The sequence below is a fragment of the Felis catus genome, chromosome D2 (genome assembly GCF_018350175.1).
Source record: "Felis catus isolate Fca126 chromosome D2, F.catus_Fca126_mat1.0, whole genome shotgun sequence".
In the NCBI taxonomy this organism is placed as follows: domain Eukaryota; kingdom Metazoa; phylum Chordata; class Mammalia; order Carnivora; family Felidae; genus Felis; species Felis catus.
In genome coordinates this window covers 34,736,565-34,764,511 of record NC_058378.1, presented here as the reverse complement: position 1 = coordinate 34,764,511, position 27,947 = coordinate 34,736,565, and the positions used below count along the sequence as shown (strand labels likewise).

Below are 27,947 nucleotides of genomic sequence, written 5' to 3'. Positions count from 1 at the left end.
CAAATTTGTTTTTAGGGAACCATCTCTCCAACATTCTTTTTTTTCCTTCTGTTAAGAGATTTTCTGTCCAACATTCTTGATCCATATATTTCCAGCAGTGCTAATTCTATCTCCAACTGCAGAAGTGAGTATGTAGCTCAAGCCAAGCTAAACAGACCTAATACATGATCTAATACCACAACTTCTCTTGAAGCCACTAGAACAAATACAAAAAAAGTAAGAAGGATGTAAACCTATAGCTGCTGGCAGCTACCCTATGTCCAGAAAAGCAGAGCCTATTTGCAAAAGGAGCCAAACCAAGATAAACTGAGCGAACAGTTGAAGAGGGTCCAAAAACATTATTTGAGCCACTGGATCAAGCTTCACCTGAAATTGGCCATATCATGATCTTTTAAATTACGTGCCCCAATAAATTTCCATTTGCTTATTTGGAGGATTTCTGTCACTTGATCAATGTACCTATTAATAAAAATTTAATGGTATAAATCATCTGCAGAAATCAAATGCTGTACTTAATTACTCTCAATCTAGAACCTGAAAAACATTTTTAACAGGAATCAAGGAACTATTTTCAGTATTTCACAAGTTTAATGGAGTTGTACACAGACCTGGAATAAAGCCTCTAAAGCTTAATAAAACACTAAGTTCTTTCTGACTACATCATTTCAATCATTTTTCAATATGAAAACTTCAGTTATCTTGGTTTAATAAGTTCTAAATAGAAATAGTTTTTTATACATAATCTTTATTTTTAAATTAGAAACATTGTTACTTTTAAAATACGGTTTTATTTGATGGATAAACTGCTTTAAGACAGGAAATTTTTCAAAATGATCACTGGAGAGGAAAATATGAAAAACTATCATATTATTTTGAAATAATAATACAATTCACATCTTTAATATATCAGCAATTCTTGACTAACCCTTAATTTCTGACTGCCTTTCTATCTACCCTGAGGCTATTCAGCCATATCAAATAAGCAGTCTAAGCTAATGGCACCACCTAGTGTCCTGTACTGGTCACTATCAGACTCACTGTCTTCCACTTCCTTTTACTGACTGGTGAAGGAACACAAGCTAGTCTCTCACTGTTGTTCTCATTAATAATTCTTCCCCCAAATCCATGTCTTTCTTATTCATTTGTACATACACACTGTCCTGTCTCCTCTAATGCCTCTCTCAACTGTCCAGTTACTTTAGAAACAACTCATTAGTGTGGTCTTGATCTTTGCCAGATAATTGGTGCTTAACGTAAGTTATTACAAGCACTTTCTGAAGTTACTACTATAAGTAGTATCCCATTCACATACAAAAGCTCACAGATCACTGGATAGGCAATGTGATTTTAAAACTCATTTTCTTAATTACTACTCATAAGGCTCATGCTGCTTTTTCTTAGTTCTTCATTTTTTACTGTGGCCAAAACACTTTTTTTTTTTTCCCCAAAAAGTAATCATTCAATTCTGGTCCAATATGGTGACATAGGAAGACCATGAACTCATCTCCTTCAAGGAACATAGAAAATTACACCTATTTGTAAAATAATTTCTCAGGAAGAAAAAATGAGACCAGATTGAACAGCTTCTCAACAACCAAAGATAGAATGGCAAGAGAACAGCAAGAGAGATGGAGACACAGTCTCCAGGAACCCCCATACCCAATGCTGCAAACAGCAGTGGGGAAGGATGGTACTGAGGGACCAGGAACAAATTCCTCTGTCCTTGGGCACAGACAAAAATAAAGTAAAATAAAATAAAAAGCCCTGGTTTTAAAAAGTAAATATCCATTTTTTTTTCACTCTTTCAAAGTTAAGCCAAGCTTTCCTCAAATACCATCAATGTTCTTGTTCACATCTGCTAGTTACACTAATATCATTTTGTAACATGTTGTATTATGAATTTTCATCTTCCAGCTTATCGTCAGTTAAATCAATTTGGGGGGGAGGACTTAGACCTAACCACTACTGTTCCTCCTAAGAAAATTCAAATGAAATAATGGAAAGTGGTGAATAGACCAATGGAACAGAATTACAGCCCAGAAGCAGACTCATACACATATAGAAAACTCAACATATCACAGTGGACTGTTCAAAAAAAATGCCAGGATATTTGGTTATCCATATGCAAAGAATTTCAGTCTCAAAACTCTATCTCTACACAAAAATTATACTCAGCTGAATGAAAGATCAAACTCTGCAGAGCACATATAGAAAAATTCCTTGACTCTAGGGGTAGGAAGGAATTTCTAAGGCATAAAAGCATAAAAAGCATAAAAGAAAAAGATTGATAAATTTTATTACATCAAATTGTAAAACTTGAAACAAAAGATACCACAAAGTTAAAGGCAAGTCACACAGAGGGCATAGATACATGTAACAAACACAATCAAATAATTAGTATCCATAAAATATAAAGAACTTCTGTAAATTAGTTATTTTAAATATTCCAACAGAAAAAAATTTTAGCAAAGACATGAGGCAGGAACCTTTAGGCAAACATAGGAAATATGCTCAACCTCACATTTAAAAAGAATTTTTTTAACGCTTATTTATTTTTGAGAGACAGAGTGTGCAAGTGGGGGAGGAGCAGAGAGAGAGAGAGAGACAAAGAATCTGAAGCAGGCTCCAGGCTCTGAAGTTGTCAGTACAGAGCCTGAGGTGGGGGGTGGGGCTCGAACTCACCAACAGTGAGTTCATGACCCAAGCTGAAGTTGGTCACCCAACCGACTGAGCCACCCAGGTGCCCTTCAACATCACATTTTTAAAGTGCAAATTAAACTGAGATACATTTCACATGTACCAAATTAGAAATAAATTAAAATTTCTACTGATACCAATTCTTAGCAAAACAATTGAGAAAGGGAATGCCCAGATACTGCTGGCAAGAACAATTCAGCAATCTAGTGATGTAAGAGATGTGCGGCAAACAATTCCATAGGCACATAAAAATCCCAGGCAGCAATTCCTATAGAGCTTTCTGGAATAACAGAAATGTCCTTTATCTATACAATACCCAATACATTAGCTGTTAGTTACATGTGGTTATTAAGCACTGCAAATGTGACTAGTGCAACCAAGAAACAAAATTAATTGTATTACATTTTAATTAACTTAAGTTAAAAAAACCCACATGTGGCTAGTGGCTACTATATTGGACAATACAGCCCTAGAAAATCATTCACATATGCATACAGAAATAAATACAAGTATCTTACTTGCAACAGTGTTCCTAATACTGAAATACTTGTAAGTCCTCAACAGAATAAATTGGTATACTCATAAGTAATATATGGGAAAAATAAATTATATATACAAATAATTTGTTAACATATATAAATCTCAAAAATACAATACTGCATAAAAAACGTGAAGGATAGACACAGTAAAAAGCATTTACATAACATAACCTACAAATCAATCCCTCATATTGTTTATAGATACACATAAATACAGTTTAAGCACTAAGAAAAGTATTACAGTTAAAAACATCAAAAACAGCTAAAAATAACAGTCACCTTTGGGACAGGAAGGAGAATGGGATTGCAGACTGCAAAGAAGAATCTGGAGGGCCCTAACTGTATCTGTAATGTTTTATTCCCTCCCAGAACCACACTCAAACCTTCAACTATAGCACAGTGTTAAAACTTTGGGTAAGTGAATGTCTTGGTGTTGTTAAATTTTACTGTATACTTAAAATATTTCATAAGGAAAGACTAAAAACAAGAAAATCCATGCTCCAAACTGTAGAGCACAACCACCTGAAGTTTTAGAGTTCCAGTTTATTCTTTAATTTCTCCCCATCTCAGTTAACTAAGATCCACTACTAAACACAATGAAATCAAATTTGTGAAGGCCTAAAATACCCAACTGTATTTTCATGATGAAGCATAGCTTGTCACCAGAAATGTTTTCTACTTCCTAGTAGTAAAAGCAGAAAAAATGCAAGGTTTCTCTTTTCCTTGACTTTTTGACTTCTTATTCAATTCCCTTGTGTAGTATTTGTGGAAATCAAGTATTTAAGCATGAAAAAACAAAAAGCAAAAAGCAAAACAAAAAACTTTGCTATATAAGAATTACCCTTGGGATAATTCATGGATTCCTGAACCAGGCCATTTAGCCATGAGGTCAACTAGAACATATGTTTTAAATAACATTTAATCTACTTTGCTCAACCCCTTATTGAAAGTTTATGTTTTGCAACAATTGAAGAACTCATAAGGATCACATATTAGGTCCTTCTGCCAAAACATTCTGCTCTCTTCTAGTTTTAAAAATCAAAAGCTAATAAACGTGTTCATGAAAACAAAAATAAACATTGCATTCTCTTTAAAGAAAGCTTGTCTCTGGATTCAAAGTTTTCTTGAATTACTCAATCCTATTGTTGAGAAGTACAAAAAATATGTTTTATCAATTAGACTTCTACCAATCCCTGGGACTGTAAGTTCCATGACAGCAAGTATAGTACACACCATATCCTCAAAGATTAACATCATATGGATGAATAAGTGAAGAATCAATGAATAAAACTACCTATTTATATTTATCATCAGTATCGAATATGTTCCATGTTGGTTTGTTGTACATCATGACTTAGTAAGACAAAGTAAAATGAAAAACTGAAAATAAACTTGCATAAAAAAGCAATTCTAAATGTTGGAGCTTCACACCAGAATTTGAAGTTCAGGCAGGAGAACCTCAAAGCTTCTCTCTCCCTCTGCCTTAAATGCAATCCACTTTCCATCTCTCAGAGGAAATACTGATAAACGGGATGAAGGCTAAATCCCATTTTTAAGTTTAAAATCTGGTGTCTTATGGCAAGGCCTTCTCTCAGTGTTCCATTTGGCTGGCTCTGTCTACAAAATGACAAAGCCAGGAAAAAGGTGTGGAGTGCATAGTTTAAGCCAATCACTGTCAGCCTAAAGGAAAAGAGATCTTTTTCTTGACACATTATTCCTTGAATTGATTCTCTCATGCTATGTCTTCCCCATTAGAATGTTAAGATTAGAAAAACGAGTATCAGGATATGAACGTAGGAGAAAATGGCCAAATAGTTCTGTTTGCAGAATGAATACAAAAGGATCTTTGCAAAATATATTACAAACGGCCAATAAAATGCTTTCAACCTCACCAATAATCAGAGAAAACAAAGCTTACTAGAACTATTAAATGTCACATTTGCACCTATCACATTGGTAGCAGGAGTAAATAAATACTATTGTACTCTATCATGAGTAATTGATACAACTTTTATGAAATTTGGTATCTCTCAAAAGTTAAATGTATATTCCTTTTAGTTATATCTTATTAAAAACACTGGCAGAACCCCCCGACACACACAAAACTGGCAGAAAATTTTGTAAAAGTATATGCAAAAAGATTATAAATGTGAGTAGTTTTTGGTAGTGAAAAACTAGAAAAACCCAAAGTATGCATTAGTCGGGATTAATTAATAAAAATAATTCACAGTTCTAGAGAGAAAGAACAGAGAAAATGGTGAAGTGGAAATTATCTAAAATGAGTAACAAAAATGGCAGGAAGGACAATCAAGTTTCCAGATTGTAAGGGCCAATCACATGCTCAGCACAGTGAAAAAAAGAAAATCCATACTAAGAAAAATCACATAAAGGTATCTTAAAATACCAAGGGAAAAAAAGATTCTAAGAGATTCCAAAGACAAAAAACAGATCACATATAAAAGTTCAGAAATTAGTCTTCTCATGGGCACTGCTGGCTACTAATGGAGAAAGACCTTTAAATTTCTAAGAGAAAATCATTTGCAACCTACAATTCTATACCTCGTTGAAATACCAATCTAATGTGAAGGTAGAATAAAGACATTTTGTAGGCTTGCAAGTACTCAAAAGTTTTATTTTCCACCCTTTCTTTTTTCAGCAATATCTGGAGGATGCTATGCTTCAGCAAAACGAGGGAATAAACTACTAAGAGGGGGGAAAAAAAGCAATTTCTCCAACACAAGAGCAACAAAGGGAAGTGTGATCAGAGAACTGTGGAGAGTAAAAAACAAACATAAAACAAAAAAAAATAAAACCCGACTGAAGCAGAACTGAAGGTGAGGAAAGAAGTTGACATGAAAATATTAATGGAGCTTTGGGACCTATATTTAAGCATTTGAAAAAAAAATTAATGAGCGATGCCTGAGAGAGTTGCTGAAACAAAGAGGGAAAGCAGTAATTTAGCCCATAGGAAACTAAGCAACTGAATAAGCAAGACAAATAATATGGGATGGGGAAAAGGACAAAAAAATGTATTTAAGTAAGTGTAATATAATGCATTATGTTATTCAATACTTACATGGTCATTATAATATAAATATTGAGTATAGGTTGTTTATAGATTTAAGCAAAATTATTATATAACTTCCCAAAATTTTAGGAGTAGGTATAAAATATGATCTAAATCCCAAATCGCCATAAAAAGGTCAATAGATAACATCTAAAATTGGTTCATCAAGGAAAGCTGAATAAGCATATTATTAGACATAAGGTAGTATCAGAAAGAATAACCTAATAGGATTAAAAGTGGTTGTTTCTAGAGAACTGAGAGTGTTACTGAACGATCTATCACAGCCCCTAACTCAGGTAAAGCCAGATAAAGCCCTAGAATGCTGGCATGGCCAACTGCTCCATCCTGGGGAATCTCAAGGGGGATGGACACATTGAAAGCACAGCTCCTGGCTGGGTCTGTCAACACTGTTGCCAAACAAAGGATAAACTCATTTCAAGAAAAACCAACAACTCAAGAGACAAAAGTTTGTAAGAAAGGGAGAAATTTAGTTCAGGTGCCAGCAGGCTCAAGCCTTACCAACCAACCTCTCTGCTGGCAAGATGGACACCTAGAGTTTTATGAGGAGACGTTGAGGGGTAAATGCAAGAAAGCAGGCAGAGGGCACATGATCTTGGGTGGGGGTTGGTATTTGTTCAGCCCAAGACTATGGGCAGGGCAGGGGATATGCAGGTGTGGTCTTCTAGACATTGTTACTACTGGGGCTTTTCTGGTGTTTGGAATGTTCCAGTCATTGCAAAACATCTTCATCAGTGCCTCAAAAAAATGAGGTAAGAAATAAGAACAAAAGGTTTTAGTTGGAGCATGAGTTAAGCAGTCTTGTCTATTTCTGGTTTTAGCTGTTGAGGTCTATTGTTGAATAGGAGGGCTCACTAACAAAAGGGCAGGAGACTGCTATATTTTATTGTAAACCTTTTGGCAATAATCAAATTTTTACCCATATGCAAGAATTACTTTAACTAAAAAAATTCTTGTGCCCCTTTGGGGCTGCATGGAAAAAAAAATGTTCCTAGTATAATCAACTTTGATGATGTTAAAATTAAAAGACTCTGAGAGACAGAAAACAGGCAAAACAGTTAATAAAACATGAAATATATTATTTGGACATGTAAAATAACCAATTTAGGAACTGAAACAATGATGGAAGCAAGGTAAAGAAAAGGTAAAAATGGTGTGAGATGAAGATTCACCTAATCAAAAAGGAACACAACAAAGAAGAAATATCAAGAAGTATTATATAATCCTACTATACATAGAAATAACCACAATAAAAACTCAAAACGGAGTTAGTTAAAAGTGGCTGCCTTGGGGGAGTGGCAGGGAAACATGGAACAGGACTTCTTTTGTTTTTTATTATACATCTATTCTATTTGATTTCTAATGATGTACATATATCACCTTTGAGTTTTTAAAAAGTGGCCCTGAGATATAATGGATCAAAAGTCCATGGGGTTCCCCAAAACTTATTATCAAGAATAACTTTCTCCAAAGGGTGAAATGCATTTAACATAGTCTTCACACAATCTAGAAAAACTCTATATAGAATATTCTTATAAAGAAATACAAGGGGCACCTGTGTTGTTCAGTCGGTTAAGTGTCTGACTCTTGATTTTGGCTCAGGTCATGATATTGCATTTGTGGGATCAAGCCCCATGTCAGGCTCCATGTTGTCAGTCTTTCTCTGCCCCTCCCCTGCGCACTCCGTGTGTGTGTGTGTGTGTGTGTGTGTGTGTGTGTGTGTGTGTGTGTCAAAAATAGATAAACAAACTTAAAAAGAAATTCCTTCTGAAAAAAAATATAAGACAGGTAAACAAAGGAATACTATTTTATTGGGAAGAAAGCTCAGCAAGGCAAGGAGTATTCCCAATAATATGAATGTGCAGAGAAAGAATGAGTAATGAAATTTAATGTGAACCATTTAATTCAATGAGCAGTTACTGCAGAAATATTGTCACATTGAGTTAATAACTCATTCCTAAGAATTCTGAAACACACTTAAGTCACCACATCTCAACAAGAATAAAACTTTAACAACAGATCACTTTGCTAAAGATTTTTAAGTTAATTGTATCTAATCACCTTTTATAATTCTGAAAAAAATACACCTGAGCACGTGTTTACATGTTCAAAACAAACTACTAATATTCTGCATGAGCCATGACAAGGAAAAGGCTGAAAAGCAATGAATGAAGGCATATATCCATATGATATTATATATACAACCATGCTTTAGAAAATAAATTTGGTAACTTTTTTTTTAAAGTAAAAATTTAGGGAAAACGTAGAATAAAAATTATATTATAAATATCTAAAGATATTGTACAATCAACACCTCATCCCACAGCACTCAACAATGAACATAAATGGCAGACACACACCTTCATTTTTTAAAAAATGAATTTCTTAGTTTATCAGAGCTGATTTAAGAATTACTTGACACTTTGATCCTATACTCTTCCCAGCTAAATAAAATGCTTCAAATTTTGATCACTTCTAAATCTGTTGTATTAAGGCTGAAACCAATTAATGACGCACTGCATCCGGATAAGTAGAATTAAATTAGTGTATAATTGATTAGTGTATAATTGAAGCAGTTGTAGATTTACCAACTTTAATTAGGATGGCTTATTACAGATAATTTACACTCTAAGAGAGAAAATAGAATGAAGAAAGTTCATCAAAACCTTAAATTAAGATCAGAGATACAATATTATAGATTAGAAAGGGCAATATGCTAATACCAAGTACTTTGAAAGTAAATCATTTTAGTCCAAAATCCTTTAACAGAGGAAAATTGATTATTAACCTTTTAGCTTAGATTTTTCAAGGTATTACACTATTTATGGCAATCTATTATAATAGGTGATGCTAATTTATGTGAGTGAATAAAAGCATACGAATAATATTTTGTCTACCTACAACACTAAAATAGACTAAAAAGAACACATACTAAAATACTTGAATATTTCCCATAACTCCTTTAAAAGGTATTCAAGCAAGAGAAAAATCCTATAAGTCTTAACCTAAAAATAAATAAAAACTAATTTACCAACAAAGAAGCAAGTAAGGAGAAAGAGCATCTCAGCAACAAAACACAGAAATAATGTCTGCAGTTCTCTCAATACCCTTGTGGGTGGTAACTGCAACCCAGAAAGTTCCACACATAAATTGCTAACTCCCCCGAGTTTAAAGCCATGGTAATTAGGTTCATTATCTTACATGCTAATGACACAGAGATAATAAGTTTGCAGTGAATAATTCATATACTACCAGCTCTCACTGCGATGCTCATCGCTAATAGTTTATTTACAGTACAAGTTACACTGCATTTTTTCTATAGTTTAAATTTATTGCCTAGATAAACAGGAATCATTTAGTATGGAAATCTAATTTACTATCAGTAAACGGTAACAATCTTAAGTATACATTGGTTTGTATATTTGTAGTGTGATTTCTTACTCATTATTCGTAATTAGTTAAGATAATAATCAAAACATCAAAAGAATATCTTATAGAAAGATTAAGGTACTTGTATCTATATAGATGATTATTCTAATGATATTGGATAATGATGATTGCCCAAAACACTTAGCTGATGTCAATAAATTTTAAATTACTTTAGTAATTCATATTTTCAAATAAACAGTATTATCACCACATTCCTTATAAAAAATGTACATATAGATTATTTTAGACTGTGAATATCAAAGTGCAAATGAACCACTTAGGTTTCTTACCATGTAAATACTTACTGTAAAATAATATCAAGTGTAAGATTAAATTCAGGGACCTATACAATTGCAATTGTCTTCAATTTTTACCCAGTTTTGGAATGGATTCATATCACACTTGCTGTATTTATGTCAACAAATTAAAGGTAATTTTAATCTCTTTCAAAATGACCTTCTTATAGATACTTGCAATAACTTACTCATTTTGTTACTATATACATGAACTATTGTGGTTTCAATAACTCAAAATCAAATTAGGTAAAAATTTTTCTACAATTTTTATACTTATACATTGATTCCTTCTAAAATAACTTGATTTCTAAGCTAAGACTTTTAATATGCAGGTCGTATCAATGAAGACAGGTCAGGTATAGTTCAGGCAATATTTATCACGTAACAACTACAAAATCTCAGTGGCTTAAACAATAAGGTCTTTTTCTCATTTACACTAGATGCCCATGGGTCATCTAAGGGTTCTACTCCATGTCTTTTCATTTCAATACCCAAGATAATGGAGCAGTCATCACCTCAAATTCTACCAGTCATCATAGCAGATGGAAAGAGAGCTCTGGACAGTCTTGCACTGGTCATTAAATGCTCCAACCCAGAAAAACAATTTCACTTCTGCTCATAACTCATTACCTAATTAACTATCTGGGAAAGTAAAACCCTGAAAAAGTTTAAATATTGAAAAATTTTTTAATATTTTATTTTTAGGTAATCTCTATACCCACTGCAGGGCTCCAATTTACAACGCTGAGATCAAGAGTCACATGTTCTACCAACTAAGCCAGGCACATGCCTCTAAAATTAAAAAAAAAACAAAAAAACAACTTCTCTTGGGATGAGCACTGGGTGTTGTATATAAGTGACAAATCACTCAATTCTACACCTGAAACTAATATTACATTGTGTGTTGACTGGAATTTAAATAAAAACTTGAAAAAAAAATTTTTCAAAGACATCAACTTCACAAAGTCAGTTATGAAGATAGGTTAGATAATGTTCATAAAGGACTCTGAATACAAATAGCATTTCAAATTCCTTTTTGTATTACTTTGCTACCATATCACAACAATCTGTTCTTGCCAAATCTGCCAAAAGTATAACCAGGCTAATATCAAGCACACTTTCAAAGCTGCATTTGAACAGACCATCTACCTAAAATCCTCTGACCTTCTTACCATCACCCTCCATGAAATGATCCCAGCCTGTTTTTCTGTCTTCTCAGAATATTCAGTACAATGTACAGAATGCTCCAGGAAGACAAATCTAATAAATATACTGTACTAAATCTTTTTACATGCTGCCCATGTGAGAATGCTTTCTCTGCCACCTCCACTTGATGAAATCTTACTCTTCCTCTAACTAAGCTTAGGCCATCTCCACAGTGAAGCTTCACCTGAGTCTGATCCCAACACCCAGTACTGTACTCTAACACTGATTCCACATCTCCACTATGATTGTTCATTGGCTACACACTAGATTATGAACTCCTTGAAAAGAGACACTATTGTATTTACCTCTGAATCCCCAGCACCTGACATTTACTGGCTAATCAACAAATAAATGTCTAGAAAAATAACTAAAAGCCCGTAGTCTCAAATGAATGATCTTAAAGGAAAGCAACATGCTTTGATGAAGAATAACTGTCCTATCAGTTCATGAAGATATAATTACGAAAATAAGTTTGCTCAATGAGTTCCTTTTAGTACACAGAGTCAGTTTGTTGGGGGCAATTCTGATAAAATTAACCTAAAGCTGCATGACACTCAGTTCATTTTTCCTTCATCGTTCCCCAGTCTTTACTTTATTCAACTAGTATTTACTGAATGCCAACTGTAGAGGTTCTAGAGATGGCATTAATTAAGGGTCAGCTGAGACACTGTCATCAATATCAGACAAAAACAGGTCAGTTCAGGGGCGCCTGGGTGGCTCAGTTGGTTAAATATCTGACTTCGGCTCATGTCATGAATTTGCTTTCATAAGTACAAGCCCTGCATCAGGCTCTGTGACGACAGCTCAGAACCTGGAGCCTGCTTCGGATTCTGTGTCTCCCTCTCTTTCTGTCCCTCCCCTGCTCGCACTCAGTCTCTCTCTTTCTCTCAAAATAAAGATTAAAAAAAAATTTTTTTAAATAGGTCAGTTCAATATTTTGCTCACTGATGTCTCATCTAATTTTTTGACAGTTCACTTCACCATCACTGTAAGAGGAGGGTTAAGACTTCACAATGTAATTTTATATTAACATAATTCACTATAGTTATGAAAATGTTTGGAACAGGGGCGCCTGGGTGGCTTGGTCGGTTAAGCGTCTGACTTCGGCTCAGGACATGATCTCACGGTCCGTGAGTTCGAGCCCCGCATCGGGCTCTGTGCTGACAGCTCAGAGCCTGGAGCCTGTTTCGGATTCTGTGTCTCCCTCTCTCTCTGCCCCTCCCCTGTTCATGCTCTGTCTCTCTCTGTCTCAAAAATAAATAAACATTAAAAAAAAAAAATGTTTGGAACAAATATCATCCACTGACCACAAGAGTATCAACTATGTTTAGCTTAAAAATCTTTTTTTGAAGTATTATATAGAAGAATGTCATTCACGTTCATATTAAAGACTTTACTTAAACAAGAGCAAATTGACATTAAAATAGATGACTTTACTTTTAGAAGCAAAATGAGTAAGTAAAAAATATGAAGGCATGCTCAAATTTAGTTGCTGGATCTGAAAGGGTAAATAATGAAAATGCTGCACAAAAACATTAATAAAAATTATAAACCAAGTATTATTTGTAATGATACCTTATAAATGAAAGATGAGAATCTTTAAAAGTAATAAGACACTTGGAAAAACAGCATGCTCTACATTCCTGAAATATTTTCAGAGAAACAAAAAAGGCAAAGTTATCAGCCTAATACTTAGTCATTCTTGTTATCACCATTTAGTTGCCTAACACACTGGCAAAACAAAGTGACTCACATAGCCACTGAACATTTTTTTGTGTTTAGCATTGTGCAGAGAATGTATTTTTTAAAAGCACATTTGTTTTAATAATAAAAGAACTAATAAATTAAAAGCTGTATCTTTTGGTGATATACTATTACATAAAATCTGTACTACTGGAGAAATAACAAGAAAATATTTATTTCTCATTGTAGCCTGGTATAAATTTCATAACCTAACTTGATAGGAACTTTACAATTTATGTCAGATACATGTGGGAAGACCATTTAATATAAGATTTTCTGATTGTAGAAATTTTAACCTCTCATATAACTGGCTTACATTTACTTATAGAATTATGAAGTACACTGCTGACCAATAGAAATTCAACTAAAAATTTACAAGAATTATAAGTTATAGAGCAGCAAATATGATTGGGAAAGAGCAGAATCATTCTTAAAAATTAGGAGATTACTAAAGTTGGTTAGAATCATTGTTTTATATAATAAAGCTTTAGCATAGAAATTCTACCAGATCTCATGGGTAAAATGTAATAAAAACTGTTAATGTAATGAAAGGAAGCTCACTGAATAGCTGACTTTCTAAAGTATTTTGTTCAGAGACTGGAACTAACCATACTCATTTATAATACAATATTGAAGTACATTTATTGGTTGTTGAGAAAAAAGAATGCTAAGCAGAGATGGTATGAAATGCAGGAATAGGATACTTTTGTATTCAAGTGAATAAAAATCTCAACTGGCAAATATTGAAAAATTGGGGGATAAAATAGGCATATTTAATTGATTATTTTAAACACTCTAAAAGAAATAAATGTGAAACTACAGGCAATAATGATTTATTTTAATACATCAGAGATACCCAAGGATACCAAAAAACATCATTATAGTCAGTAAGACTTAAAATTAAAAACTCTAGTTACTCTGTTCCCAAGCTTAATGAAGAGAACATTATTAATAAATAGTTTTGAACTAAATGATAAATACAATATGTAACTTCTAACTTCCCTTTGCAAAACATTTCACGATTAATTTCTGAAAGAGAAATGTGAAACATTAAAGAAAAATATTTGGATAAAAGATCCAGTTTTTAGACCATGAATTAATAATAATATTAAATTTGGTGCCCAAACATAATGAATTATTTAAGGTTTAAAACTTTCTATTGCTAAATAGAAAGAGTATATTACTATAGGCAACAACCTACTAGTATAAACTGGATTTTAACTGTGATTAATGAAAAACATAGAAAAGCAACAGGCTCAACAGTGTACCAAATAAACATACGGCATTATTCTTATATGCTGTGAACTAAAATGAATTTATGAGGAGACAAGAATACACTTCATAAAAATTTCCAAAACTGTATAAATATTTCCAAAACATTTCTAAATATTCATGTCTGTATTGCTCATTTTAGAGATTGTTGAACTGTATTTGTTATTAACTTTCTTACATTTATATAATGTTTAGTAAAAGGACTATTTCCTGAAATGTTTCAATCAGAGGAGCATGTGTATGTATATATGTGTGTGTCTATATGCCCACTTCAATGTAAATGAAGTCTTGCTGTTAGTTTCAGTTGACAGTATTTTGATAACTACTACCTTAAATAAATTCTTGCGTATGTACAAGAGGCAAATATAAGAATGTTCATAGTCACAAAACAACTGGAAATGACATAAATTTCCATCAACAGGTGAATGGAAAAATAAAATGAGGGGGGCTGGGTGGCTCAGTCGGTTAAACATCCAACTCTTGATTTCAGCTCAGGTCATGATCTCTCAGTTCAATGAGAATGAGCTGCACATCGGGCTCTGTGCTGACAGGGTGGGACCTGCTTGGAGTTCTCTTTCTCCCTCTCTGTCTGCTTTTCCCTCTCTCTCTCTCAAAATAAATAAATTATAAACAAACAAATAAGGGCACTTAGGTGGCTCAGTTGGTTAAGCGTCCAACTTTGGCTCAGGTCATGATCTCGCGGTCCGTGAGTTCGAGCCCTGTGTCGGGCTCTGCTGACAGCTCAGAGCCTGGAGCCTGCTTCAGATTCTGTGTCCCCCCTCTGCTCCTGCCCCTCCCCCACTCATGCTCTGTCTCTCAAAAATAAATGTTAAAAAAATAAATGAATAAAATAAATAAAATGATACATATTCATGCAGTGGAATACTAGTTATTGAATAATGAAAATCAATGAACTATAGCTATATGTATCAACGAGGATAAATCACAGATATATACAAAAATGTATTAATTTTATACAGTTTAAAAACAAAACTAAAAAACATACTGTTCAGGAATACATAATCACAATTAAATTATAAAGAAAATGAATTATGTTAAAAAAAATAGCAAACCTATATTCAAGAGTATGGTTACTTCTGTGGAGGATTTGGGAGAATGACTCTAGGCAGAGTATGAAAGGAGTCTCGAAGCTATTAATAATATCATATTTCTTCAATTGGGTGATAGGTTCATGAGGTTTAGTTTCATTGGTATGCTTCAAAACATGATACATATTCTTTTGTCTATATCAAATACTCTTTAAGGAAAATGTTGGAAAACATGTGGGGAACTTTTGCTTTCTATATATTTATAAATCACTTTGATCTTTCATAAGGATCATGAACCAAAAAGGAACATGGAACCAAAAAAAGGTGAATTTTATAATTTTGAAATTATAATTTATAGTAACTAAAAAATAGGAAATAGACTAAGAGTTTACTGAAGTTACAGCCTCCAGGAAAAAAAGCTGTTAAGAGTTTATATCAGTTATTTTATTATTTATTTATTCATTCATTCATTCACTTATTCATTCATTCACTCATTCATTTTCTAAGTAGGCTTCAGGTCCAGGGTGGAGCCCAATGTGGAGCTTGAATTCACAGCCCTGAGATCAAGGTCTGAGCAGAGATCAAGAGTCGTTTGCTTAACCAACTGAGCCACCCAGACACCCTTGTATTAGTAACTTTATTAGTTATATTAGTATTTTTCAAAGATATAACAAAACTTTCACGTACATGCTCAGTACAAATGCACTTAAAATAAATTTTAGAGAAAAAAAGGCGTGTGGGAGTACTGTGCCAGGCTGGCTCAGTCAGTAGAGCATGCAACTCTGAATCTTGGGGTTGTGAGTTCAAGCCCCATGTTGGGTATAGAAATTACTTAAAAATAAGATCCTTAAAAAATAAAATAAAATAGGGGCGCCTGGGTGGCTCAGTCGGTTGAGCGTCCGACTTCGGCTCAGGTCATGATCTCACAGTCCGTGGGTTCGAGCCCCGCGTCGGGCTCTGTGCTGACCGCTCAGAGCCTGGAGCCTGTTTCAGATTCTGTGTCTCCCTCTCTCTCTGCTCCTCCCCCACTTGCACTCTGTCTCTCTCTGTCTCAAAAATAAATAAACATTTAAAAAAAAAATAAAAAAATAAAATAAAATTTATAAAATTATATAACAGAGTTAAGTGGAACAAATGACCCAACCCCCAGATTTTTAAAGGAAAATAATGCTTCCAAATATTTAAAAATTATAGTTTTTTATATATTTAGGCCCAAAGAATGATAGTGATAGAAACAGAAAAACATTCACTTTTAACCCAGAAGGCCTGCATGGTTTAGATAAGGATCAAGTAAGCACTGGTTGCTACATTCTTTTTTTTTTTTTTCCCAATTGAAACAATAGTTTTATTTGAGACATAAAAGTACACGTGTTTCTGTCACATACCAGGGGGTTGACTTTAGGGTCCTGGCTTCTAAGATAAGACTGTGCATCTTAGACACAGCTTCTTGGGAAATGAATCAGAAAAGGAGCAAGACACAGCCTGGCAAGAAGACCATTACTGTTGTTGGGAAGTCCTACAGAAGGGGAAGATCGTACTCGATTAGCATACGTGTGCCAGAGCGCTGGGGATAAAGAGTGGTCGGCAGTGAGGCTGGCACCTCCTCTTACCACAGCAAGGACTCTCCCCTAAACGGAGGCAGCAGAGTCCACTTGGCAATTCTGGCTGTAGAACATCTCAGGGCTCCCCAGTTCCCTCCCTGGATTCCCAAATCAGTCCCTCCACTTCCCCCAAAGATTTCAAAGAGGAAGGGCAGGGCCTATGTCATGGACACTGCTAATTGTTCAATGAAGCTGGCCAGGTTTATGTCCTGTTCTGAAAGGCCTGCACATTCACGGGTGCTCAGGGTGATGTGGGCCTTACTGTACATGTTAAACCATTCGGGATGGTGGTCTGGTTTCTGAGCCTGCAGGGCCACCCTCATCATGAAGCCAAAGGCCCAAATGAAGTCTTTGAAATGGAACTGCTTGAAGATAGCATCTCTGCCTTCCAGCTCCTTCCACCCTAGAGCTCTCAGGTTTGCCAACAGCTGGTTCCTCTCCTCATCACTTAGCCTCTGTGTTTTGCCAGCCATCCTGAGCACTGCGCAGGTGCGGATGTGGCCAAGCAGCAGGTGGCTGTGGGGCAGGAGAGCGGCACCACCCACTGGTTGCTACATTCTGAAAAGGGTCTCATGACTGCCTGTATATCTCACCAATAGTTAATATCAAACTGAATAATAAACACCAGAAAAATCTTGTGAAAGTAGTTTTACAAGTAGAAACTCAAAGAAAACATTTATGATCTAATACTCCTTGCATGTCCCAACCCCCCTGAGCACTAAGCATATAACACCAGCTTCATACAGCAAGTGCAGCCCTTTCTGCCCACAGGTCCTGACCCCATGCTACTTAAATAAACTTACTAAGTTGCACCATAAAATGTCTCAAGAATTCTTTCTTGACCATTACACTCAACAATCCCACAACACATATGCGGTTAAGAACACTACACTAAAAAAATTTTTTCATGTAAATATTTTATTTTCAGTAGCGCTGAAAGAATTAAAACACAGTCTCTATCTTCAAATAATATACAATTTAAAGGAAATGGCAAACCAAAAACAATTTCAGTAAAGCGCAAAAAGTACTAATGTGAGCAACGGAAAGATTAGCATGATGGAGATCAAGAAGGCTCTCAGATAACCTTTTAAGGAATCTTGAATTTTCAAAGCAAACCAAAGTTAGCTTCTTGTGGAGAGCAAAAACTTCCAGAGAGAAAATTATGTAAGCACTGAAGGCAGGACACAACCAAGAAATTCTGGGGCTAACCAGAAAACTAAAGTGTGAATAAAAAGGAGGCTCAGAGGGAAACCAGATAGAGGTTTTCAACGCATTTGAAAGACTATCCTGTTGATTTTCAATACTGATACTACTGGAAGTTAATCATACCTCTAGCTCTGTATCTTTTTTTTATTAAGGTTTTTAAAAAGTTTATTTTATTATCTATTTTGAGAGAGGGAGAGAGTGCAATCAGGGAAGGGGCAGAGAGAGAGGGAGAGAAAATCCCAAGCAGGCTCTGAGCTGTTGTGGAGCAGGGGTGGTGCGGTTGGGTGGTTGGGGGGCGTGGTTTGTGGGAACCCAATGCAGGGCTCAAACCCACAAACCGTGTGAGATCATAACCTGAGCCGAAATCAAGAGCCAGACACTTAACCAACTAAGCCACCCAGGCGCACCTACCTCTGTATCTTATACAGATTCTTTTATTATTTCCTTTAGCATACTATATGATTATCTTACCACTTATTTTGTAAAAATTCACAAAGAGAAACCTCATTAAAATAGAGCCAGGAGTACAGATGGGGAGCACCCTACCACTGGTGGTCAAATGCGGACCCAACAGAAGAGATGAATCTTGCAAATCCATACTATTTTAGCTACTGCTTTACTAACTCAGCAGGAGGAAGAAAGGTTCTCCTGGTCCCCAGGCAACAGCCTAGCCAATGAGAGACTGTCACAACTCACCCAATGAAAGTCACTGTACTCAAACTCCCAGTTTACTCCAATGGATTTTTTGTTTATAAAAGTTCCTAATTTCCACTTTCCCCTATAAAAGAGCATAACTTTCTTTATTTGCTGGACTTGTCTATGGTTTTGCCACAGCTTGCTTGTCCCTAATTGCAATTCTCTACTATTCCCAAACAAACCCACTTTTGCTGATAAAATAACTGGCAGTTTTATTTTTAAGGTTAATAGATTCACTCACAGTTTTCTGATTATATCATCATAATTATTATTTTTGCTACTAATCTATCCTATTCAGAAATCACCTCTATCCTTCCCAAGGAGAAGCCACTATTTGAAGCCTACTACACATTGTTTCACAGGATGCTTCTTCACACATTAAAAACTCCATGAGGTTGGGGACTGGGTCTGTTTTATAGACTAAGGACAAGATCTAGTATAAGACCTAACATGCCTTAAAGTAATAGTCACTATAAGAGGACCCTAAAAATGGAAGCCAGCATAGTAAAGATAGGGCTTCAGTTCCTGTTGACTGTAAAGCTGTCAAGCCAACCTGGGCTACCAACTTATAGACTTCTATTACATGAAAGAAAAATTAAATTCTATCTTGCTTCTGTTGCTGTAATTTTGGACTTTCTCATATGCAAATTCAATCCTAATTGATACAACATGTGAATTAGTGATTAACATCTCATGACAATGAAACACTGGAACACAGTAGAGGCCAAAAATTAAAATGTTCTACCTTCTATGAATCAAGTTGAACATCTTCATATGAAATTTGTTCATGTATTTTGTTTAGTGCTACACACTACCAAGTCCTAAATTGGATTCAGTATTTTGGCAATTAATTTTAGAATCTGTCTCTTTCAACCTCAACTAGTGTACTGCAATTCAATTCTGGTACTAATCACCCAGAGTTAGCACAGATCCCACAAGTTAATGGACACAGTTCATAGCATGTTTCCCTCACATCAGACCACCCACACTTCTGACTACATACAAATTTGGAGTTTTCTATTACCCTCCCACAGGTTCAATAATTTACTAGAATGACTCACATAACTGAGGAAAGTGCTATACAGTTTGACCTTTGAAAACACAGGTTTGAATTGTGCAGGTCCACTTACAAGTAGATTTTTTACAGTACTGTATTTTCTCCTCCATATAGTTTTAACAGCATTTTCTTTTCTCTGGCTTACTTTATTGTAAGAATATAGTATATAATACGTATAGCATACAAAATATGTGTAAATCAACAATAGTTGGCTATTAGTAGTTAGGTTTTGGGGTAATCAAAAGTTATATATGGATTTTAAATTGCATGGGCAATCGGCACCCCTAAATCCTCATATTGTTCACGGGTCAATTGTATTTACAATTACAGTTTTATTGTAAATAATGCAACTCAAGAACAACCAAATGAAGAGACAAATAAGGTGAGGTCTAGAAGAGTCCCAAACACAGACCTTCCATGCCCTCCCCTCGTGGAATCAGAGTGCAACACATTTCTGCAAAGTATTTTGTTCATTAAGAAGGAAGTTTCACTGAGCTTCACTGTCCAGAGTTTTTACTGGGATGTCATTACAATGATTGGATCATTGGCCACATGAATGACTTCAATCTCCAAACCCCCTTCCCAGAGGTGGGCTAGCTCTAAGTCCAAACCCTCTAAATAATCACATGATTTGATCTTCCTGGTTGATCAGCCCCCCTTCAGAAGTGAGCTAGGGGCCCACCATGAGTCACTTCATTAGAATAATGACAGTGATAGCACAGCAATCCTAGTAGCTCATAAATAACAAAGACACTCTGTCACTTGGGATATTCCATGGGTTTTAGTTGCTCTGTACCAGGAACCCAGGGTAAAAACCAAATTCTTTATTATACAACAGGGAGTGATTGTGTTTTCATTAGCTGGCACACAGTAAAGGCCTTCTTTCCCCTCATCAGATCTCCCCCATTCTAATTTCTGAAAAACATTAATGAAGAAAATATCGTCAAAGCTGCCATAGCCATGTACTAGAAAAATCTGACAAAATTTAAGGGAAGATATTATCACTCTAACCCACTGTAGATGTTTAAACAGCTACATTCCATTCTACCCCAAATCTTTCAAAATTTTTACCTCTATCATCTATCATAATACTAAAACATGGGACTCCCTTAACTGTCACTTGAAGTACCTATTTCAACACTTACACAAAACAAATCTTATTTTGAGACAAAGAGAGAGACAGACAGAGAGAGAGGTTGCATGAACAGGGGAGGGGCAGAGAAAGAGAGGGGAGAGAGAATCCCAAGCAGGCTCTGCACTACCAGTGCAAAACTCTATGCAGGGCTCAATCTCACAAACTGTGAGATCATGACCTGAGCCAATATCAAGAATAAGATGCTTAACCGACTTTGAGCCACCAAGGTGCCCCCACAAAATAAATCTTAGCTTGTGTTTCCTTTGAGGAGTGGATCCAGGTTTTATGGACCAGTAACTTCTACAACTTGGGGAACTCTTTTTAAGGAAAAGGACACAAATTAGATGTGAAATATGTATTTAAAATATGAAAATAAGCCTCGTTAAATTACAAATTTCTATTTAATTTTTTTTTATTCTATTTAGATCCAAGTTAGTTAACATATAGTGTAATAAAGGTTTCAGGAGTAGAATTTAGTGATTCACTACTTACATATAACATTCAGTGCTCATCCCAACAAGTGCCCTCTTTAATGCCCATCACCCATTCAGCCCATCCTCTCACCCAACAACCCACCAGCAACCCTCGATTTGTTCTCTGTATTTAAAAGTCTCCTATGGTTTGCCTCTGTTTTTATTTTATTTTTCCTTCCCTTCCCCTAGGTTCATCTGTTTTGTTTTTTAAATTCCACATGAGTAAAGCATACAATATTTAACTTTTGTGGATTTATTTCTCTTAGCATAATACACTCTAGTTCCATCCATTTTGTTGCAAACAGTAGGATTTAAGTCATTTTGATCATCAGGTAATATTCCATTGTATATATATACCACATCTTCTTTATCCATTCATCAATTGATGGACATTTGGGCTGTTCCCATACTTTGGCTATTGCTGATAGCACTGCTATAAACACTGGGGTACATGTGCCTCTCTGAATCAGCATTTTTGTATTCTTTGGATAAATACCTAGTAGGGCAATTGCTGGGTCGTAGGATAGTTCTATTTTTAATTTCTCGAGGAACCTCCATACTGTTTTCCAGAGTGGCTGCACCAGTTTGCATTCCCAACAACAGTGCAAAAGGGTTCCCCTTTCTCTGCATCCTCGCCAACATCTATTGTTGCCTGAGTTGTTAATTTTAGCCATTCTGATGGGTGTGAGGTGGTATCTCATTGTGGTTTTGATTTGTATTTCCCAGATGATGAATGATGTTGAGCATCTTTCCTTGTGTCTGTTAGCCACCTGGGTGTCTTCTTTGGAAAAATGTCTGTTCATGTCTTCTACCATCTCTTTGCTGGATTATTTGTTTTAGGATGCTGAGTTTGATAAGTTTATAGATTTTGGATACTAACCCTTTATCTGATATGTCATTTGCAAACATCTTCTCCCATTCCGTTGCTTGTCTTTTAGTTTTGTTGACTGTTTCCTTTGCTGTGCAGTAGCTTTTTATATTGATGAGGTCCTAATAGTTCATTCTTGCTTTTGTTTCCTCTGCCTCTGTAGACATGTCAAGAAGTTGCTGCAGCCGAGGTCAAAGAGGTTATTGCCTGTTTTTTCCTCCAGGATTTGATGGTTTCCGGTCTTACATTTAGGCCTCTCATCCATTTTGAGTTTATTTTTGTGTATGGTGTAATAAAGTGGTCCAGGTTCATTCTTCTGCATGTCGCTGTCCAGTTTTCCCAACACCATGTGCTGAAGAGACTGTCTTTTTTCCATTGGATAAAATTCCTGCTTTGTTGAAGATTAGTTGGCCATATATTTGTGGGTCCATTTCTGGGTTCTCTAATCTGTTCTATTGATCTATGTACCTGTTTTTCTGCCAGTACCATACTGTCTTGATCATTACAGCTTTGTACTACAGCCTGAAGTCCCGAATTGTGATGCCTCCAGTTTTGGTTTTCTTTTTCAACATTACTTGGCTACTCAGGGTTTTTTTCTGGTTCCATACAAATTTTAGAAATGTTTGTTCTAGTTCTGTGAGGAATGCTGGTGTTATTTTGATAGGGATTGCATTGAATGTGTAGATTGCTTTGGGTAGTATTGACATTTTAACAATATTTGTTCTTCCAATCCATGAGTATGGAATGTTTTTCCATTTCTTTGTGTCTTCTTCCATTTCTTTCATAAGCTTTCTATAGTTTTCAGCATACAGATCTTTTACCTCTTTGGTTAGGTTTATTCCTGGGTATCTTATGGTTTTCACTATGATTGTAAGTGGGATCAATTCCTTGATTTCTCTGCTGCTTCATTATTGGTGTATAGAAATGAAACTGATTTCTGTATGTTGATTATGTATGTTGTGACTTTGCTGAATTCATGTATCAGTTTTAGTAGTTTTTTGTTGGAGTCTTTTGCGTTTTCCACGTAGAGTATCATGTTGCCTGCAAAGAGTGAAAGTTTGACTTCTTCCTTGATCATTCAGATGCCTTCTATTCCTTTCTGTTGTCTGACTGCTGAGGCTAGGACTTCCAATACTACGTTAAGCAACAGTAGTGAGAGTGGACATCCTTGCCATGTTCCTGATCTTAGGGGGAAAGGTCTCAGTTTTTCCCCATTGAGGATATTAGCTCTGGGTCTTTCATATATGGCCTCTATGATCTTGAGGTATGTTCCTTCTATCTCTACTTTCTCAAGAATTTTTATCAAGAAAACATGCTGTATTTTGTCAAATGCTTTTTCTACATCTAATTGAGAGGATCATGTGGCTCTTATCCTTTCTTTTATTAATGTGATAAGTCACATTGATTTTTGTATATTGAACCACCCCTGCGGCCCAGGAATAAATCCCACTTGATTGTGGCGATAATTCTTTCAATGTATTGTTAGATTCAGTTTGCAAATATAAATTACAAATTTTTAAAAGGTAACAAAATACCACAAACATCATAAATTCAAGAAAGACTGGCATTTTTTAATGTTTATTTGATTTATTTTGAGAGAGAGAGAGAGAGAGAGGCAAAGAGAGGGAGAGAGAAAATCCCAAGCAGACTCTGCACTGTCAGCGCAGAGTCTGATGCAAGGCTCGATCTCATGAACTGTGACATCACAACCTGAGCCAAAATCAAGAGTCAGATGCTTAACTGACTGAGCCAACCAGGCATCCCAAGATTGGCATATTTTTATCAATTATTTAACCAACCTCTATATGCTCTTATTTTCATACATTTCTGACTGCATACTTTTGATTTCCTTTTCATATAAAAGTTTTATAATATTAAGAAAACAAAAAGGTAACTCAGTCTTTCTGCTAGTGTGTTTGATTCAGGTTTTATTCTTGATAGTTTAGAAAAGTTTTTATCAGTTTCACAAGTTATTACTGATAAAGTCATAAACACTGTTAAGATTGTTGTCAGATTCAGGAAAACTCCTAATAAGTTTCTTTCATATATGAATTCTAAGATTTAGAAAAAAATTCCAGACTAGCTTCTGAGTCCATATATTTAAACGATATTTCCCTTCCTCTTTCTCCTACCAGACTCAAGGAACATGTTTAGATTGCTTTAAGACCTCTGCCCTTGCATCTATATATCACAAAGCCATCAGCACGGTGGACAGTAAGAATATTACTGGGAGTCATACCTATGCCAGAACAGCTAGTAAGAACTTAACAATATGCAGAAATAACTACAAAACATGTACTCCATCTAAACATATCCCATACTATACTTCCCCATAACCAGATCCCAGAAATGCCTCTGACCACTCTAATGCCACCCAGTAAGTCAAAGTGAAAATAAATAGCAATTTAACTGGTTAAAATATCTAACTTTTGACAATTTTATCCCTCCAAAATATAGCTATGTAAACACATTGCTTGGGATCCTCTCAGGGCCTTGGAAGGGTCTATGAGAGAAACCCTGAAACTTGTTAACTGACTACAAATTAAACCCATATCGATTTCCTACCCTAACTTGAAGAGCAGTTTCCTATTCCTTTTATCTATTATCAAAATAATCAATCTTATTTCCTCAATGACATTTTGCTACTTTAACATATAACATCTAATTTCTAGAACACGAGCATTTCTAGCTTCTACCCCAATAAAATTAGGTGTAGACACTAAAACCAAACATTGACACAAAAACTGTTCCAGTTTCAAGCTTACCTTAATAGTAATGCAAGCCTTACAATGGCTTTTTTTTTAATCTTTATTTATTTTTGAGAGAGAGCGCATGCACATGAGCAAGGGAGGGGCAGAGAGAGAATGGCAGACACAGAATCCAAAGCAGGCTCCAGGCTCTGAGCTGTCAGCACAGAGCCCAACGCAGGGCTCAAACACACAAAATGCAAGATCATGACCTGAGCCACAACTGAATGCTTAACCAGCTGAGCCACCCAGGCGCCCCCACCTGGCTTTTTTGTACTTCAGGTGAAGGGTAGATACTTTAGACCATAGTTCAGTTCCTTTCATTGGTAAATATGAAAAAAAAAAAAATCCAATTTAAAGTGGCCTAATAAACTTCCTCCAATTTCACATAAGACTTAGGGTGGCTTTAGAATTGGGTAATTTAACAGCTCAAAAATATCTCTAAGGATCCAGGTTCTCTCCATCTTTTCACTCTGCTATGTAGTGTTTTGATTTTACACTCAACTAGCCCTCATATGGTTACAAAGTAGCTCTCAGAATTCTAAGCACCCACTTATATGGATAACATCCAGAAATGCAAGGCTAAGGACCTTTCCCAGAAGCTCCTCATCAAGCCTCCCCTCATGTTTCACTGGCCAGACAGAAGTCACATGCTCATCTCTTAACTAACTAGCACAAAAAATGGGACAAACAAGATTGACCCAGACTGATAAGGCAACTCACATGGCAGAGGGGTCAGCCTACCCACACCACACACACACACACACACACACACACACACACACACACACACACACAGAAGGATCTGCCACAAGGACAACAGGAGTAATGAATGGTTGGTGGGTAAGCTTTTTATTAAGTAAACTGAATAGCTAATCTTAACCAAAATTACAGATTTCAGCTATGACATATATTTAATTATAGGGTAGGGCTAGATGTCTTTAGATCCATTTCAGCTCTCATGTTCTATAAGACATACAAATAGCATAGTGGTTAAGAGCCTGGGCTGTAAAGTCACACTCACATTTGTTTGAAAACCCATTCGGCCACTTATAAAATCTTGGTCAAGATACCCTTCTGAAAATCCAGATAATAGTAATATTTAAGTCACACTGCTATGAGATTAAAGGATGATGAATGTAAAATGCTTAGCATTTTAGCTAAGCTTCATAGCAAGCATTCAATAAATTTTAATTAATATTATTGGCCCATAATATACATAATTGTTGTGATTTTTGCACTATGAAATTAGAATTTAAGATAACTAAAACATTGCTCATTTCCAAATCAGAAAATAATTCTATGTCTCATATTCTATAAATAACAGGCTGAGATATACCTAACAATTACTACCTCTCTCCTAATTCTTCTCTTCTCTTGGAGAGGCATTTCCTCCACCTGCAACTTAAGCACCTCCAACATTCCTTTAGATTTATTCCTCCAAACTCAACGTTACAAAACCAAATTCGTAACTTCTTCCAAATCATATTGCTTTTACTTTCAAAAATAATAGCATCACTATTTATCTATACAGATGCCAAAGACAAAATTTTAAAATCTTCCTGGATGCCCTCTCTCTTCATTGATCAGTCACTAAATCCCATCAACTCAAACCTCGGAACTATATTTTGAATCCATCCACTGTGTTGTTCTAAAGTCACTACTACCTCCCTATAACAGATCCTCATTATCTTACTCATTTCTATTACGAACAGTTTTCAAATTAGTATATGCACCTCCAGCCTCTATTTCTACCTCATCCTATTTTCTATCAACTGTCTTTGTAAAATGCAAACTAAGCATGTTTGCTTGCTTAAAAACCTTCCACAGGTCCCAAATACCTCTCATATATAAACCTAAAACCTTTTGCCCAGTATATAAGACCTCTCACAATCTGCCCCAACCTACATGTGTAGCTTTTTCTCTGTCCACTCCTTCCACAACATACCTAGTGTTTTAACCAAACTAAACAATACTTCATCATTCTCCAAATACACTACTCACTCATGTTTCTGTGTGTTCATGCAGATCACTCTATACTGTGGGTTCATGCAGAACCTATTAACATAGATTAACTAATCCTCTGTTCATGTTGATTCCTCTGTTCCCAACTAATTTCTACTCATTCTTCAAGTCCCAGCTCAAATATCAGCTCTTTGAGATAGCTTCTTGCATCCTGCACAGCTAGAGGAATCTACTTCTCTTATAGGATTTGACACATATTTAATCATAGCAGTTATCTATCACACTGTATGATAGCTAGTTATTGCCTGTTTAATACTCCTGAAGAGAATGAATTTTTTTAATGTTTATTATTTTGAAAGAGAGAGAGAGAGAGAACAAGCGAGGGAGGGGCAGATAGAGAGGGAGACACTGAAGCAGGCTCCAGGCTCTGAGTTCTCCAGCACAGAGCCCGATGTGGGGCTCAAACCCACAAACTGCGAGATCATGACCTAAGCCAAAGTCGGACACTCAACCAACTGAGCTTCTTAGGCACCCCTGAAGAGAATGAATTTTTTTTTTAAATTTTTTTTTTCAACGTTTATTTATTTTTGGGACAGAGAGAGACAGAGCATGAACGGGGGAGGGGCAGAGAGAGAGGGAGACACAGAATCGGGAACAGGCTCCAGGCTCTGAGCCATCAGCCCAGAGCCTGACGCGGGGCTTGAACTCCCGGACCGCGAGATCGTGACCTGGCTGAAGTCGGACGCTTAACCGACTGCGCCACCCAGGCGCCCCGAGAATGAATTTTTAAGGCAAGGTTATATCTTACTAATCTCTACATTTCTGGGATATATAATAAGCATTTACAACTAATGTTAACTGAATGAATAAATAAAAAGTAGCA

The 27,947-nt window shown here is 35.7% G+C and overlaps 2 protein-coding genes across 6 annotated transcripts in view; both read right to left on the bottom strand.

Annotated features, from left to right (window-relative positions):
• The window catches only part of ADK (adenosine kinase), a 523,245-nt gene that overhangs the window by 399,453 nt on the left and 95,845 nt on the right, over positions 1-27,947 (bottom strand). The window lies entirely within an intron of this gene.
• LOC109492504 (pterin-4-alpha-carbinolamine dehydratase-like) lies at positions 16,596-21,448 on the bottom strand. Its single transcript, XM_045040999.1, has one exon. It carries the CDS (start codon positions 17,388-17,390, stop codon positions 17,076-17,078), a length of 315 nt encoding a protein of 104 aa, XP_044896934.1. The 5' UTR covers positions 17,391-21,448; the 3' UTR covers positions 16,596-17,075.